The 18,937-nt window shown below is 42.5% G+C and overlaps 1 protein-coding gene across 3 annotated transcripts in view; it reads left to right on the forward strand.

Annotated features, from left to right (window-relative positions):
* The window catches only part of Ercc6l2 (ERCC excision repair 6 like 2), a 166,249-nt gene that overhangs the window by 129,416 nt on the left and 17,896 nt on the right, over window positions 1-18,937 (forward strand). Inside the window, exon 19 of one of the 3 annotated variants that reach the window (XM_036189133.1) lies at window positions 2,185-2,755. The exons of the other annotated variants lie outside the window; for them this stretch is intronic. Coding sequence (XP_036045026.1) covers window positions 2,185-2,188 — 4 coding nt within the window. The 3' untranslated portion in view covers window positions 2,189-2,755. Of the gene's footprint in view, window positions 1-2,184; window positions 2,756-18,937 lie in introns of those variants that run through there. 3 annotated transcript variants of the gene reach the window in all.

Raw genomic sequence — 18,937 nt, forward strand, 5'->3', positions numbered from 1 at the left:
TATAGATGAGGAAACTGGGGCATAAATTGATGTAGTGACTTTCTCAAGGTCAAGGTGAGAGTAGATATATAGTTATCTATCATTGCCTACCAGATTGCTACACAATTAGAGCTTAAGCAACCCTCTGCCATGGTCTCCCAGCATCTGAGGGTCAGGATCTGGATGGCCTAGCACTGAGTCTCTCATGGGCTGCAGTCCAGTGGTCAGCCAGGGCCTAAGTTTCATCTGAGATTCCAGCAGGAAAGGACTTGTGGCCACCAGCAGATGGCTGCTATTCCTGTAGTAGTATTAAACCGATAGCCTCAGTGCCCAGTGACTATTGGCCAGAGGCTTCCTCTGCCCCTTGCCTCGTGGTCTCTCTTTATGATCACTTACAAATACCACATTTGTCCTCAGAGCCAGTTAAAGAGGGCACCTGCTCTAAGGAGAGTTGGTCTTGGGTACCATCCATGGCAGCTCATCACAGTTGCTATGCTGATTTGTAAGAAGCAACAAAGCCCCATGCATGGTCTACAGTCAAGATGAGGAACAGATGGATGGGGGTAGCTTGTCTCCAAAGCCTGGGCATCGGTGAGTTTTCTTATTGCTGTGATAGGATGCCTGACAAAGGCAACTTAAAGAAAGAGAGGATTGTTTGGGCTTCCAGCTTGAGTTTACAATCCATCATGGTGGGGTAGGCATGGAGACAGAGGCATGATGCAACCGGTCACAGTTCGTCCCCAGACAGGAAAAGAAAGAGGTAAATACAGGTGCCAGGGCTGCACTCTCCTTTTTTTTTTTTTTTTTTTGTATAGTTCAGGACCCAAGTGTGGTGGTATTGTGTTCCCCGAAATATTGTGCAGCATAATAAACTTATCTGGAGTCAGAGACAGAACAGCCACAATATTAAACATAGAGGTTAGGTAGTGGTAGCACACGCCTTTAATCCTAGCAATCCAGAGGCAGAAATCCCTCTGGATCTCTGAGAGTTCAAGGGCACATTGGAAACAGCCAGGTATGGTGACACACGCCTTTAATCCCAAGAAGTTGGGGATTTAGCTCAGTGGTAGAGTGCTTGCTAGCAAGCACAAGACCCTGAGTTCGATCCTCAGCTCAAAAAAAAAAAAAAAAAAAAAAAAAGAATCCCAAGTAGTGAGCCTTTAATCCCAGGGAGTGATGGTAAAAAGGAAAGATATATAAGGCGTGAAGACCAGAAACTAGAAGCATTTTTCTGGTTAAGCTTTCAGGCTTTTGAGCAGCACAGTTCAGCTGAGATTCATTCTGGATGAGGACTCAGAAGGTTCCAGTATGAGGAAACATGATCAGCTGAGGAACTGGTGAGGTGAGGTAGCTGTGGCTTGTTCTGCTTCTCTGATCTTCCAGCATTCACCCCAATAACTGGCCTCAGGTTTAATTTTATTAATAAGAACTTTTAAGATTCATTCTACACTCAAGCCTGTGGAATGATGCTGCCCACATTAGAATGAGTCTTCCAGCCTCCATTATTCCAGTTTATAAACTACCTTACAAGTATGCCATTCATTTGTCTCCATGGTGATTCTAGAGCCTGTCAAATTCAACCAATACAAACAACCACAGCCTCCATAGCTAACTACTGTGTTCTCTGGGGGCCTCAGCTTTCAATGGCTGTGAGAAATACCTAAGGCAAACTGTTCATGGAGGAAAGGTTTATTTTGTCCCAGTTTCAGAAGCTTCAGTCCATGGTGACTTGGCCAGATTGCTTTGCAGCTGTGGAGAGGGAGTTCATTTGAGGGGAGCATGTGGTGGAGATGACTGCTCATATCACCATGGCCAGGAAGCAAAGAGTAAGAGGGAGGAGCTGGGGCCCTGATACTCCCTTCAAAGGCCTTCCATTGGCCTAACTCCCTTCCACTAGACTCTACCTCCTGTGTTTAATGAGAGGCAGAAACACATTGTTCTGTTTATTCTGATTAGCACAAAATGCCTTTAGGAAGTCAGAGATGATGCACTGTTGTGGTTTAAATCTGAAATTTCCTGCACTCCCACAGTAGACTCCTGTTTGAACATTTGGACAGCAGCTCATTGAACTATTCTGAGAGGTTGTAGAAACTTCAGGAGTTGGAGTCTCACTGGAGAGTGTGGGTCACTGGGGGTTCGAGTTGTATGATCTTACAGCTGGGTCCCTCTTTCTGTCTTCTCTCTGCTTCCTGACTGCTGGCACAGGTGACCAGCTACCTCATGCACCTGCAGCTGTGCCTGCCTCAGGCAGCCCAGTGGAGGAAAACCTTAGCAGAAGAGGACTATAGGAGAACCTGTGTGATTACCACTTTAAAACCCACATGTACTTACTATGAAGAAAAAAGACTGAAAGCATGAAAGAAAACCTCTTCTCATGATGTGTTGGACACAGACCAAAACCACAAGTGCTCCTGTGACAGAGCACAGCTGAAGGGACTCCAGCCATATTGTGTTCTCTGACCCTGCAAATCCACTCATGAATTCCAGACTCTACCCCTTGACTCCACCAGCACTTATCAGAAATTGCAAAGAAGTAGCTTAGTTGGTAGACTGTTTACATAAAATGCACAAGGCTCTGGGTTTGATCCCCAACATCACATAAACTCGGTGCTGCAGCACATACTTGTAATCCCAGCATTTGGAAGGTAGAGATAGGTGGATCAGAAGTTCAAGGTTATCTTCAGCTACATAGAGACTTTGAGTCCAGTCTAAACTATGTGAGACCCTATTACCACTACCACCACCACCACCACAAGAAAAAAAAAAAAAGGCAAGGTAAATAAGATTGGCTTTGTCTCCACAGAGAAGCCTAGGGACCTCACAGTGAGGCCCTGAGTGGTGTGTTATGATCTTTCACGAAAGCTTTTACTTTCTCCTTCCCAAATTCCCTCCTCCTCTCTAAAGGTGGGGGCTAGTGGTCAGAGCAGCAGCAATCAGCAGTATAGCATTGGTACAAAGACAGATGTATAAATTGGAGAACGAGGTCATTCCACACTCCTAAAAAGGTAGAAGGCAAGGGTAGACTGTAGTGGATAGCCATCCCAGCATTGGCCTGGAAGTTCCAACCCCCATTGAGGCTTCGTTAATGGTCACGCCCACAAGGCAGGGCGGAGGAGGAAGCGGAAGACCAAGGATCGGGAAGAGGTCTCTCTCTTGGTTCCCGGACTCTGGACGCTGGAGGTAGACTGAGCAGAGTTCTCAAGAGAACACCGCCAGACTGCGCTATAACCTCCCTTTTAACTACGTGGAGTGGCCTTAATAATTTCACCAATAGTAGACACCTGAGGTTGCCCTATGGTTTATGCCTGTGCCATGGCACATACACACACACACAACACACACACACCACACACACACACACACACACACAGAGTCATGCATGCACACATGCACCAAGACAGAGAGACAGACAGACAAACAGAGAAATTTGAAGAAAAAAGAACAGTGCCCCAGCTTGACTGTCCAGAGCCTTCTGGTGGGTGGCCACCTTCCAGAGATGGCAGAGGGCAAGGCAGGCTGCTTCCTACATCTTAAACTCTCACCTGTGAACCTTTAGTAAATTACTCTCTAAAATTCACTCTCTGTTGCCTGTGCAGTTCAGTCTTTCTTTGAGTCAGTCATGAGACAAAGGGTTCCCAGCCACTGGCCTAGGAAGGACTCCCCACCCACCCAAGCTATTGCCCCCCTGAGGCTCTCCTCACTCTCAAGGACCTCTGCCTCCCCCTCCTCCATCTTGAGATCCGTTATGCCTTCCTCTTTCCTGTTTCTTCCCTTTGGAAATTGCTATGTACCCTATGCTGCCAGCTCACAGTGGGAAGGGAATCTGCCCAGGATTTTCTACCTTGAACATCTCATTCAGATGGGATTCTGAGTTTGGGACTTTTGAATTGATGTTGGAGGCTGTTAGGAAGGAATACATGCATTTTGTATACAGAGAGACATGAATTTGAGGGGTGCAGAGGACAAATGTCATGCTCCATTAAAAGTGTTAAAAATAATCCCCTTGCACTGTGTATGGAGGTGAGACCTTTGTAAACACTTAGGTCACAGGACTCTGCCTTCATGGGCAGATTAATGCTGTTATAAAAGGACTTGGCGGGGGGCATCCCTTCCTTCTATTCCTCTACCGTTTGAAGTCATGACATCTATTTTCTGGGAAGGGTGTAGCTACAACCTTGCTTCTGCCTTGATCTTGGGGTGCCTTTAAAGAGTCACCTACTTACTTACTCATCCATGACTTACTGTGGGGGACACATGTGCCATTGTATGTGTGGAGGTCAGAGGACAACTTTTCAGAAGCTAGTCCTGCCTTCCCCCCTTGTCTTGAGGCAGAATGTCTCCTGTTTCTGCTGCTGCATAATTGAGCTTCTCTAGCTGATTGTCCTGCCTCCACCTCTACAAGAGTGTTGGGAATCACAGGTGCTTTCAGATTTGAGAGGAAGGTGCTTTTATCTGCTAAGCCACCTCCCTGACCCCTTCAGTCTTTATTACTATGGAAATAAATTTCTATCTGACTATTTATTCTTTGGTCATTTCATACATGAATGCAATGTATTTAGATCAACCATCATTCCCCTCTTTCCACTCCTCCTAAATCTTTCCACTTCATCAGTAAACACCCCAGATTCATCCACTTCAACATGCTGTGGCTCAAAAACCTTAAGTGTGAGATGCCTAAGTCAAGGACCCTAGATTTACTAGTACGTATGTGTGAGCATGTGCGCACGCATGCACATGGGCACAGTGCTAGGACTCAAACCCAAGGCCTTGGGCTTGCTAAAAAGATGTTCTACTCCTGAACGATGCCTTCAGCCCAATGCCAAGGACATAAATCTGCTCTCACTTACTAGTGTACCAGCAAGCTTCACTAGTTCATTTATAGTTTGTCTCTATTCCCAAGAAGGCTAGTCCTTGAGTCACCCCAGGTGGCAGTGTCTCTGAAGATGGACAATGGCTACCATATTTCATCATGCTTGCTGGCACACTTAAGACCTCAGTGGTGCTATGCCAGCACTTCCACAAGTAAATGGAACCCATACAGAACTCCTTTGCCCCATTGGAAAACAGCTGAAGGGGCTGGATAGTCAACACCAGGGAAATATCTGAACACAGCTGTTACCCTCCTTCCTGCCACCCATGCGGCTGTTTTTAAATATGACTTGAACTCGAACCTCTTTCCATTTATAAAAATTCTTTCCCCAAATGCTCTTTCCAATAACAATATTCCCATGTGTGCCTTTTGCTTCTGATATTTTTCTTACAAATCAATCTGCTGAAACAGAGTCCTCTTGTCTTAGGGTTTTTGTATCCACAAATGATCCTAACCCCTCCCCCACCTGTGTCAAGGGACCCCAGAAAGGCCAGGCTGCTCTTGTCATTCCTTGGAGTTTCATTGTACAGGGCTATGACAATCTGTGCAGGGCTCAGGGCCAGATGTGCAGTGGCACAGGCACACAGCCACAGAGCCTGCACCCAGGCAGGGCATCTAAGTCCAGTGTGGCCATCCTGCCCTGCTTCTCTCCACAGATCTCCACCTTTGGGAAGGAGACACAAGAAGGCTGGTTGTCTTCACAGTTTTCATCTCCAGATACCAAGAGCTGGAGCAATATTCTTATTGCACCCAGGGTGAGTCCTAGTAAGGAGTCCATTCAAATCATTACATGAGAGTCTCTCAGGTGGGATCTCATGGGAGAGTTTTGGAAGCTCCTCAGGAGATTCTAATGTACCACTAAGACTTATATCCACTTCCTTGCAGGACACTCTGGCAACATTCCATCACCCAAGGATACAGGATGTCAGATTAAGGCACAGGTGTAGCAGACTGACTCTGGGGTAGGTTTCTCCTCCCAGAGAGGATATCCTCTCTGTCACATGGTAAAGTCCAGCAGTCCTGTGGCCAGAGACATATAACTTATTTGTTTCCAAAGAATGATCACTCCTTGCCTTGGAGATGTGACTGAAGATGTGTGTTGAACCCTCCCTCACACAACACAAACACCCTGGTCATCACAAAACACCCTTCATTCATTTAGATCCCTCAGAGCTTTGTTTTAATTTCTTAGTCAATACTACATTTTCCTAGTATAAAAAGCATAAACAGAAATGTAAACATACTCATATATAGGCATATGTATACATAATACATATATGAGTAAGTGTGGAAATATATATGTAGACTAAACTCTGTATAGTTACATTCATGTATATGAATGTATAAAGTGCACGCACACACACACACACACACACACACACACACACACACACACACACATCTATAAATGACTCCAGAATAGTTGGATTGAACAGGAACTAGCAATGGGAGGCTGGGAAAGTTGACACTCCTATCCAGAAGCAGCACATCTTCTCTTTTCTTTTTTCTTTTCATTTCTTTGATCTCTCTGTATAGCCTTGGCTGAAGTGGAGCTTGCTATCTAGACCAGGCTTGCCTCAAACTCACAAAGATCCACCTATCTCTGTCTCTGCCTCTGCCTCCTGAGTGCCACAATTAAAGGCATATGCCATCATGCTCAGTCCTCCTCCTTTAAAGATGTATTTGGTTTTTTGTTTGTTTGTTTGTTTGTTTTTTGTTTTTGTTTTTTTGGTTTTTGGGACAGGGTTTCTCTGTAGCTTTGGAGGCTGTCCTGGAACTCGCTTTGTAGACCAGGCTGGCCTCAAACTCACAGAGATCCACCTGCCTCTGCCTCCTGAGTGCTGAGATTACAGGCGTGCGCCACCACTGCCTGGCCTTTTTATTTTATATGTATGAGGAGTGTTTGCATGTGTGTATGTACACCACACACATGCAATGCCCACAGAGGCTAGAAGAGGGTGTCAGATTCCCTGGATCTAGTACTACAAATGGTTCTGAGCCACCATGCTAGTGCTAGAAACTAAACCTAGATCCTCTGCAAGAACAGTAAGTGCTCAGAATGGCTGAGCCACCACTCCAACCCAATGGGAAGCAGCAGGTCTTTAGAGGACTACATGGGGTTTTCAGGTAGAGGCAAAACATGGAAGGGTAGGTTGAATCTGGTAAACAGGGCCCAGCTTTTGTAAAACTCCAGCTTCCAGACACATTAACTTGTTTTTCTAGATTCTCACTCTCCCTGCTGTATCAATCCACGTGTTTGTCAGCCTCCCGGCATTCTTGTCACTCATCTAGCTCCCTTACCTGCCCCTAGCAAGGCCAAAGTGGGGTGAGATTTCAGGCTTCCTTCCTCTTTCTGCACTGTAACTTTTGTGAAGGGGAAACTTCCTTACTTGAAGATGATATGATGATGGGGTGGAAATTCCATCCAAATTATGAGATGATGGTTGGAGTGTTGGCTCCTGGGTCCTGATCACTGTGTGCAACCTTGAGGGTTCGTACAGAAGGGACTCTTAGCCACACCTTCCTTCACTCCCTGTTCTCTTGTCCCTGTGGGTCCAGCACTGAACCAGATACCTGTTAAATATTAGTTGGAAAAACAATGAATGAGCCCAAAACTTGAAACTTTTCCTAACAAACATTGGATGGCTACTCCATCCTGCACTCCACACATCCCTTCCCACAAATCAGCTATTATAGTAAAATCCGCTATGTACCTTGATTGACAAGGGCAAAACTAACCTGAGAAGAGAAGCAGCATGAAATGTTTTATCTGAGTCCCAGTATTAAGGGTGAAACATTTTTCTTTTTAAGGTAATGAGCCTCTCCATAAAATATTTGTCCAGTGATTACTTCCTCCTATAAAGTAGGTATTGTGGGGAGACGAGGAAGCTATTCATACATGTATTTATGAAGGAAAGATATTTTAAATATGTTTCAACCAATAATAATGTAAAAATACCCAGGAGCCCTGTGATATGGAGCCAGAAAGAGTCTATGAGGTGAGGTGATGTCTGCCCCAGTCCCCTGTGTCACATGCAGAAATGTTTCAAATATAAAATAAACTAATAACTGGGAAGCTGGAAGGATAGAGAGTCTTTGCCCTTAGTAACTTTAAAGGGACACAAACTGCATCTAAGTAAGAAATACTTAAGCATTTTAAGAGAAGGGAGATTTGAAGCCTTAAAGAGATCTTACATTGTTTTGGTTTTTGTTTCTTAAGACAGTATCTTAAATAGTCCAGGCTGGTCTCAGTTTTTCTCTGTAGCCAAGGATGACCTGGAACTCCTGCCCCTACTTCTCAAGTACTGGTATTATAGGTGTGCTACAATGTCTGTCTTAAATTTATTTCCTAGCATTTCATAGCTAATAGGAAATAAAGGATTTTCCAATCTAGATTACCTAAACCAATTGTTCCTTTTGATAAAGTTCTTTCTTGAGAAGACTCAAGCCCATTGTTGTTGAATGGTGGGCACTTGGCTACATTCCAGTCTCCTCTCTGAGTTAGGACTGGAACCCTACAACCAAGATGGAAGAGACCCTATTTCCTGCACAATACTTTGGGGATTTTAAAGCATGGTATTCACATAAATAGACCAGCTCAGTCCACTAACTTGTCAATGAGACATGCTTCTGAGTCCATACTGAGTTATCTGGAACTCAAAAAGCATCCTTCTTCATCTATTCTTGGACCATAATGATGAGAGTTTTTTGACACTGTTGAGCCTTCTCATCTCTTGGGGAGCTAGGTGCCAGATGATCAGTGGTCACCCAGAGCCAGTGGGTTTTTTTTAGTTCACTGCTTCATAGCCATGAAGAATAGGGAAAGGAGGTCAGGGAGCGAGCAAAGTGAACATAGAAAGAAAAAGTGAGAAAGAACCCCCAAGAGTAGAAGGGATTTTTAGGAAAGAATACTCTCATATCGCTCTGTCCAGTGATCTTTTATGGTTGTTATGGTGGGAACTGGCTGGAGGTTGAGGCATCTTTACTGGGACTAGTTACTTTCAAACTCATGCTGCCCAGAGCCAGTAAGATACCCACATGCCTATGTGTGTTCTCTCTGCCCACAAAGAAGTGATCCAATCAAGGGAGTGGTCACCATGGGCTGCCTCACTGCCCAAGGAAAACTAACTCCAATCATAGTAATCTGCCCATGTAGTTCAGGATTGCTAAGTTCCCCACCCTGATAAGTTTGTTGATACCATTACCTCTGCCTGGAATTCCCTGCCACCACTCCTTCCCTGAGCAATTTTATTTCAAGATGGTGTTAGCATTCTATGAAGCAGCCCTTCTTTTTTGGCCCCATAGATTTCACTGCTCCCATGAAATTTTCCACACTTCAAGGCTTAGTCAGTGCTGTACAGAATGGAAGCTCACTGAGGACTGTACAAATCTTTCTCCATGTCTGTCCCATCCCTCTGTGCAACACCTCAGGAAGGGCTTATGTTCTAGAGCAGCACCTCTTTGCTTGTTGGTCCAGAAACGATCAAACAGGAAAATTCCAGCAAGATGAAATTCCAATTTAAAAAAAAAATACACTAACCCAGGAAACAACACCTCCAACTCACAAGGCCAAGTCCAGGGCTGATAGGAGTATAGCTGGCTCAGACTGAAGTCCCTAGAAGAAAGGTTCCCATGAAGAAGAGGGGAAGGATGCCTGCCACAGGGGAGGATGGGAGAGAGAGAAGGAGGCAGGAGCTGTCTTAGTAGTTATAGACAATACAAAAACAAAGGCTGATCAGAACTCTAAGAAAAGGCACCAACTTTCTGAGAAGAGAAATCTATCTGGAAAGAGCCACCAAGGACATAGGGTTTGTTGTGGCTTGTGGTTTCAGAGATACAGGGGCATTGCTGGCTTGTTCTATGGCTTTGAGGTCTAGGGCAAGGCAGAAACATCAGGACAAGATGATTGTGGCAAAAGGAAGCTTCCTGTCTCATGGTAGCCAGGAAACAGGGTGATAGAGAAAGTGCTGGGGAGGGGCTAAAGAGATGGCTCAACAGTTGAGAGCACACACTGCTCTTGCAGAGGACCAAGTTACCAGTACCCACACAGACAGCTCACAATCTTGTATCTCCAGCTCCAAGGCATCCAAGACCTCTGGCCTCTAAGGGTATCTATCTGCATTCATGTACATATACATACACTCACATGCAGACACAATTAAAAATAATATGGGTAAAATTTTTTAAATAGGCTGGGGATAATATATACACTTCAAAGGTATTATTACCTCAGTGACCCACGTCCTCCTACTAAACCCTGATTTTAATAGCCCAGTCAGCTACAAACTTATCAGTGTCTTAATCCAGGAGCACCCTCATGATCGAATCATCTCTTAACAGAGCCACCAACTGGAGACCAAGCTTTTAACACATGAGCCTTTGGGGACATTTTTTTATATAAACTATAACATTCAGTCATAAAAATATAAAAAAAAAACCTGATCAATAATTTAACTACAAATCATGATGTGTCTATAGGAGCAGAGTGGAGAAGAGGCAGTTAACCAAGGTAGGGCCGGTGAAATCTGAGCCTAAGTTGTTGCTAGGGTTTATGGGAAAGATCCTTAAAAGGTTAAAAACATCTGGGAATTCCCCTCTTTCCTTTCTTGTGCCTCCTCCTCGCCAGATGTGAAAACTCCAGGATTTTTATGGTGGGTTTGTAGTTGTTTGGATCCAAGGTCCTTTCTAGCTTTCTGTTGTTACATCTGGTTTCTCTTATTCGGGAGATAAACAAATCTTTATCTTGTTTAAGTAATTTTTACTGAGTCTCTGTACTGGCAGCTGAATACAGTTTTCTCTCCAATACAAGACATATAGCAAATTGTTTGGAGCCCCAGAGCTAACTGAGGAAGGAAGCACAGCCTTCTCCACCTGTGTTGGATGAGTGGCTGTTAGCACGTGTGTGTTTGTGTGTGTGTGTGTGTGTCTGTGTGTGTGTGTGTGTGTGTGTGTGTGTGTGTGTGTGTGTGTGTGACAGCAGTTTGAATTACAGAGTCACTCTTTGGAGCAGAGAGGCTGCCTGCTACTGGTCAGGCCCCAGAGCTGATATTCCTCCTACCCTGTTTGCTCCCTCTCCTGTGGCCAGTCAGCCTCAGTCCATATCCCCAGCAGGAAAGCTGTGTGTGGATTTTGGTTATTCAAGATGTACACTAAGCTTATTGTAAAATCCCAATTAAATGGTGCCTTTCTCTAAACCTCAGAAAGCCCTATTTGGTCTCTTTATTAAAGGTGCCTGACATTTGCAAGGCCCTGAATTTGATCCCTGGGACCACTCAAGAAATCAAGCAATCAACCAGAAGCATCAGTGTCCTGGGGGGGGGACATCTAAAAATGGGGCCTCTCTATAATTGTCCCATATCTATGAATACAAGCTGTCTTTGTATCCCTTACTGATATGCCACTGGAGGAGGGAGGCTGTCTAGAGGGGATATAACTTTGAAGGATATAGCCCTCTGCAGCTCAGATGGTTCCCAAAGGGCAAACAGTTGAAAGGCATCTGCAAGTAGCAGATCTCAGCTTTCATCACAGGCCCAAGTAGCAGATCTCAGCATCTGCCTTGTCCAAGTGTATGCAACAGTGCTTAGTTAGAGGTGCTTGATGTGTGTGTATGTTCATGTCTAAGTTACTGTTCTATTACTGTATGTATGTTCATGTTTTAGTAACTATTCTATTACTATGGTAAAATACCATGACCAAAGCAACTTATAAAGAAAGCATTTGATTGGGGTCTTGCTTACAGTTTCAGAGGGGCAGTCCATGATTGTCATAGTGGGAAGTATGGCAGAACACAGACAGGCATGATGCTGGAGAAGTAGCTGAGCTTATATCAGATCCACAAGTTGTAGGCCAAGAGAGACAGACACTGGGCATGATGTGGGCTTTTGAAATCTCAAAGCCCAACATCAGCCCAACACACCTCCTCCAACAAGGCCACACCTCCTAATCCGTCCTAAAAAGTTCTATTAACTGGGGACCAGGCATTAAAATATATGAGCCTATGGGGGCCATTCTTATTCAAACTACCACAGTTCATGCATGAAGAGGAAGGGGCTATGCATGAATACCAGAGGTCAACCTTGGCTCCTGTTCTTCAGAAGCCATCCACTTTGTTTCTGTTTTTAAAATCTTTTACACATGTGTGGGTATTTCTGTATGTAAATGAAGGCATATACATGCCACAATATACATGTCATAGGCAGAAGGACAACCTTGAGTATCTATCATTTCCTTCTACTTTGTTTTCAGGCATGATCTCTTGCTGTTCATCGTCAGATTTACATGGCTAACTGACCTGTTAGCTGTGAGGAGCTCTCTTAGCACTACCTCCCACTTCTGTGGTGATATTTTGTTTGTGCATTAACAAATAAAGCTTGCCTGAAGAACCTAGCCATTAGCTAACCATAGAGGTCTGGAGGTCTGTATAGACCACATACAGGAAGTAATATGGCTATGCAGAGAGAGGAATATAAGGCGGGACAGACACAGGAGCTCAGCCCCTTTTCGATCTGAGGCTTCGGTAGAGGTAAGAATTCTCTCTAGTGGCTGGCTCCTTTAGTTCGCATTTACCCCAATATCTGACTCTGGGTTTTTATTACTAAGACCAATTAGAATTTGTGCTATACACTTCTCCTTAGGAGCTCTGGAATTACAGAGCTACACTAGTATATCTGGCTTTCCATGGGTTCCAGGGATTTGAACTCAGGTCCCAGGCCTGCACAGCAAGGACTGAGCCATCTCCCCAGCCCCCTGCTTAGTATGTTTTTGACAGGGAGATGAGCAGCTCTCACATTGCATATCACAGTTGCAATCTTGTGTTTTAGTCCACAAAGGACATGCTATCTCATTGATCTTGGAGTACATAATCAGAAAGGAAATAGATATTCACTGCCCAAATGACCTAACCACCAAGCACAGAGAGGCCAAGAGAGCCCTAAACAGCCACTCACCCAGAGATGCTTTTTGACAAGGGGAGCCTTCTGCACATGAAGTCATACTCTCGTGGTATCTAAGTGCCCTTGACTATGGGCCTACCCACACAGAACACAAAGCCAAAGTGCTTCTGTTCAAGGAATGCCCTTGGCAGGTCATCTCTTAGCCATGCCAGACTCTCAATTTGACATCTCTGTCTTCCAGAGAATGATCTATTGTAATCAGTCTCTTCATTCCACACAGGTGACTCCTCAGAACACAGTCCAAGCCCTCTTCAGCTACTTGTGCCTCTTTAGTCACAGATACTAACATTTATTCAGATGGCAATTCACTTTAAAGTGGACAAATCTATAGTGCTTTTCTAGTTTCATTTCTGTTGCTATGATAAAACACCTGTTTCCAAAAGCAACTTAAGAGGAGAAAGGGGTTTATTTCAGCTTAAAATTCCATCATCATGGGGAAGTCAAGGCAGGAATCTCAAATAACTGGTCACATCACATCCACAGTCAAGAGCAAAGAAAAATGAATGAATGTATGATCACTTGCTTGCTTGCACTAACCTCTATTTCTTCAGTCTTATACAGTTCAATACCCTCTGCCTAGGGAATGGTACACCTCACAGTAGACTGAGTCTTCTCACATCAATTAATCTTTTTAAGACAATCTTCCACAGATATACCTGTAGCATGAATCTTAAAGAGTCTTATTAATCAAATCAAACCTGAGGCCAGTTATTGGAGTGCTTACTGGAAGATCAGAGAAGCAGAACAAGCCACAGCTATCTCATCTTGCCAGTTCCTCAGCTGATCCTATTTCCTCAGGCTGGAAGCTTCTGAGTCCTCATCCAAATGAATCTCAGCTGAACTGTGCTGCTCAAAAGCCTGAATGCTTAGCCAGCCAAATGCTTCTAGTTTCTGGTCTTCACATATATCTTTCTGTTTCCTGCCAACTCTCCCTGGATTAAAGGCATGAGTCACCATGCTTGGCTGTATCCCTGAACAGATGGATTTCTGCCTCTGGAATGCTAGGATTAAAGGCGTGTGCTACCACTGCCTATCCTCTATGTTTAATATTGTGGCTGTTCTGTCTCTGACCCCAGATAAGTTTATTAGGGTGCACAATATTTTGGGGAACACAATACCACCACATATACCCACAGGCCAATATAGATAATCCCTCATTGAGACTCTCTTCCCAGGCAGTTCTAGGTTGTGCCAAGTTGACAATTAAACTGATCATCACAAGTATTAAGCTCAAGATTTTGAAGTCTGTCTTAATACACTGGAGTAAGGCCAGTTAGAAAAACAGACCCAACTGCTGTGCCCCTGCCCTCAACTCAAGCTGACATTCACTTCTCAGGTGTGGGCCATGCCAGTCAGAAGAACAGGTACAGGCCACACTAGGCAGAAGAACAGATAGGCTCCACGCCTGCCTGTACAACTCTCCCACTCCCTCAGTTTGATTCCCAAAGACCCAATCTACTGCCATTCCTTCCTGCCCCATCCCCACTCCCACTGCCATACCTCTGGACAGACCATTCTCTAACCAGGTGCAGGCCACACAAGCCAGAAGACCAGAAACTCAGGCAGAGACTCAGTGCTGGACCAAAGGACATACTGTCTGCCAGAACTCCAGGCCACAAAGACCAGAAGACCAGAAAAGAAACAGAAACCAAAGAACAAAACAGTCATCCAACAAAGATGAATTAAGAAATTGGCACCTAGACCTATTACCCTAAACCCAGATGCCTAGACACCAGTGTAAGAATGTGATCAGTAACAGCCAGGACAGTATGACCCTACAGAACCTAACTATCCTACCACACCAAGCCCTGAATATTGCAACATAGCTGAAGTACAAGAAAAAGACCTAAAACCAACCTTATGAAGGCAACAGAGATCCTTAAAGAGGAAATTAATAAATCTGTTTAAAAAATTGAGGAAAATACAAACAAAAAATTGGAAGAAATTAATAAAACCCTTAAAGTCAAGAAAGCCAAGAAAAAACAAAGAGTTTGTAGAGAGCTGCGTACAGCTGCACCTCAAAGATGGCGCTGGCTTCTGCCTTCCACCTTCCCGACGGTGAGTGCTCTCTGTGATAAACAACTCCTTAATTGGCTAAGGCTAAGAATCTGGCTTGCTTACGCACACCTGGACCTATTGGTAGTGCCCACGTGGTGTATCAGGGTTGGCTACTCAGTGATTACTTAAGGCTGTGAGCAGGTTTCCCCAGGGTCAGAAGTCAGAAGATTGTTCAAGGTTCCTGAATAAACTGCAGAAAGAAGAGCCTGGTGTCCCGTCTTCCTTGCTGGTTGAGGCGGTCATGGCAGAGTTGAAGGAAACAAAACTTTTCAAGACCTGAAAATGGAAATGGAAGCAATAAAGAAAACACAAATAGCAGGAATTCTGGAAGTGAAAAATCTAGGTAAGTGAACAGTAACTATAGATACATCACCAACAGAATACAAGAGATGGAAGAAAAAATTTCAGGATTTGAAGATGTGATCAAAGAAATGGATACATTGGTCAAAGAAACTGCTAAATATAAAAAAAAAAAATCCTGACACAAAACATCTAGGAAATCTGGGACACTATGAAAGGATCAAGTCTAACAATAATAGTAATAGAAGAAGGAGTAGCATCCCAGCTCAAAGGCCCAAAAAATACTTTCAACAAGATCATAGAAGAAAATTTTCTGAACCTAAGGAAGGAGATGCCTATAAAGGTGTAAGAAGCATATAGAAAACTAAATAAATTGCACCAGAAAAGTCCACTAAACATACAGAACAAAGAAAGGATATTAAAAGATGCAAGAGAAAAATGAGGAAGTGAAATATAAAGGTAGACCTTTAGAATTATACCTGACTTCTCAGTAGAGGCTCTAAAAGCCAGAAAGGCCTGGATCAATGTCTTTTACACTCTAAGAGACTACAGATGTCAGGGCAAACTTCTATACCCAAGAAAAATTTCAATCACCATAGATGGAGAAAACAGGATATTCCATTATAAAGTTAAATTCAAACTATTTGTTTACAAATCTAGCCCTACAGAAGATACTAGAAAGAAAACTCCAACCCTAGGAGTTTAGCCACACCCATAAAAACACAGGAAATAAATAATCACACACCAGCAAAAGCAAAAAAAGGAAAGTACACACACATTCATACATACAGCCAACCACCACCATCAACAACAAAAATAACAAGAATTAACAATTATTGTCATTAAGATCTCTCAGTATCAATGGACTTAATTCCCCAACAAAAAGACACAGACTAACAGAATGGATATGAAAACAGGATCCATCCTTCTGCAGCATACAAGAAACACACTTCAACATCAAAAATAGACATTTCCTAAGCAAATGGGTCTAAAAAGCAAGCTAGTGTAGCCATTCTAATATCTAACAAAATAGACTTCAAACCAAAATTAATCAAAAGAGACAGGGAAGGACACTTCATATTCATCAAAAGAAAAATCCACCAAGATGACATTTCAATTCTTAACATCTATGCCCCAAACTCAAGAGCACCCACACTTGCAAAAGAAATGTTACTAAAGTGAAACCACACATTGACCCTCACACATTATTATTAACATGAGAGTTCAATAGTTCAATAACTCATTCTCACCAATGAACAAGTCATCTAGACAAAAACTAAACAGAGAAATATTGGAGTTAGCAAACTTTATGAGCCAAATGGACTTAACAGATATCTACAGAACATTTCACCCAAATACAAAGGACATACCTTCTTCTCAGCACCTTGTGGAACTTTCTCCAAAATTGACCACATACTCAGTCACAAAGCAAGTCTCAACAGATACAAGAAAATTGCCATAACCTCCCACATCCTATCAGACCATCACAGATTCAAGCATAATTTCAACAACAGAAAGCCCACAAACTCATAGAAACTGAACAAGTCTCTACTGAATGACTACTGGGTCAAGGCAGAAGTAAAAAAAGAAAGACTTCCTAGAATTCAATGAAAATGAAAGCACAACATACCCAAACTCTGGGACACAAATGAAAGCATTGCTAGGAGGAAAGTTCATAGCACTAAGTGCCTACATAAAGAAATTGGAGAGATCTCATACTACCAACTTAATAGCACACCTGAAAGTTCTAGAACAAAAGAAGTAAACACACTGAAGAGGAGTAGGCAGCAGGAAATCATCAAACTGAGGGCTGAAATTGAAAAAAATAGAAACAGAATAATACAAAGTATCAATGAAACAAAGAGTTCTTTGAAAAAAGACAGACAACAAGATAGACAAACACTTATCCAAACTAACTAAAAGACAGAGAAAGAATATCCAAAGTAACAAAATCAGAAATGAAAAGGGGGACATAACAATAGACACAGGAAATCCAAAGAATCATTGCAGGATACTTTAAAAACCTATATTCCACAAAATTAGAAAATCTAAAAGAAATGGACAATTTTCTTGATAATATGACCTACCAAAGTTAAATCAAGATCAGATAAACAATTTAAATAGACCTGTAACCTCAAAGGAAATAGAAGCAGTTATTAAAAAAGTCTCCCAACCGCTGGGTGGTGGTGGCGCATGCCTTTAATCCCAGCTCTTGGGAGGCAGAGGAAGGAGGATCTCTGTGAGCTCAAGGCCGCCTGGGCTACCAAGTGAATTCCAGGAAAGGCACAAAGCTACACAGAGAAACCTTGTCTCAAAAAACCAAAATATTAAACAAACAAACAAACAAACAAATAAATAAATAATAAATATTTTTTTTAAAGTCTCCCAACTGAAAAAAGCCTGGGGCCAGGTGGATTTAGTGCAAAATTCTACCAGATATTCAAAGAGGAATTAATGCCAATACTCCTCAAATTATTCCACAAAATAGAAACAGAAGAAACATTGCCAAATTCTTTTTATGAGACCACAGTCACCCTGATACCCAAACCACACAAAGTTTCAACAAAGAAAGAGAACTACAGACCAATTACCCTCATGAACATTGGTATAAAAATACTCAATAAAATACTCAAAAACTAAATCCAAGAACATATCAAAAAGATCATCCATTATGATCAAGTAAGCTTCATCCCAAAGATGCAGGAATGGTTCAACATATGAAAATCTGCCAGTGTACTCTACCATATAAACAAATTGAAAGAAAAAAACCCACATGTTCATTTCATTAAATGCTGAAAAATCCTTTGAAAAAATCCAATACCCCTTCATGATAAAAGTCTTGGAGAGATCAGGGATACAAGGAACATACCTAAATATAATAAAAGCAACATACAGCAAACCAACAGTCAATATCAAATTAAATGGAGAGAAATTCAAAGTGATTCCACTAAAATTAGGGACAAGACAAAGCTGTCCACTCTCTTCATATCTATTCAATATAGAAGTTCTAGCTAGAACAATAAGACAACTGAAAGAGATCAAGGGGACACAAATTGGAAAGTAAGAAATCAAAGTATCATTATTTGCTGATGATATGATAGTATATGTAAGTGACCCCAAAAATTATACCATGGAACTCCTACAGTTGATAAATACCTTCAGCAAAGTGGCTGGATATAAGATTAACAATAACAAAAAAAATTAGTAGCCCTCCTATACACAAATGAACTGAGAAAGAAATCAGGGAAACACCCTTTATAATAGCCACAAATAATATAAAATATCTTGGGGTAACTCTAACCAAGAAAGTGAAAGACTTGTGTGACAATAACTTCCAGTCTTTGAAAAAAAAATTGAAGATTTCAGAAGATGGAAGGATATCCCATTGCCATTTTAATATAGTAAAAATAACCATCCTACCAAAAGCAATCTGCAGATTCAATGCAATCCCCATCAAAATCCCAACACAATTCTTCACAGACCTTGTAAGAACAATACTATACTTCATATGGAAAAACAAAAAACCCAGGATAGCTAAAACAATCCTGTACAATAAAAACTTTGGGAGGTATCACCATCCCTGATTTCAAGCTATACTACAGAGGTATAGTCATAAAAACCACATAGTATTGACATAAAACAGGCAGGTTCATCAACTGAATCAAATTGAAGACCCAGATGTAAACCCACACACCTGGTTTTTGAGAAATAAGCCAGAAATATACAATGGAAAAAAGAAAACATCTTTAGCAAATATGCTGGTCTAAATGGATGTCAG

The sequence above is a fragment of the Onychomys torridus genome, chromosome 5 (assembly GCF_903995425.1).
Source record: "Onychomys torridus chromosome 5, mOncTor1.1, whole genome shotgun sequence".
In the NCBI taxonomy this organism is placed as follows: domain Eukaryota; kingdom Metazoa; phylum Chordata; class Mammalia; order Rodentia; family Cricetidae; genus Onychomys; species Onychomys torridus.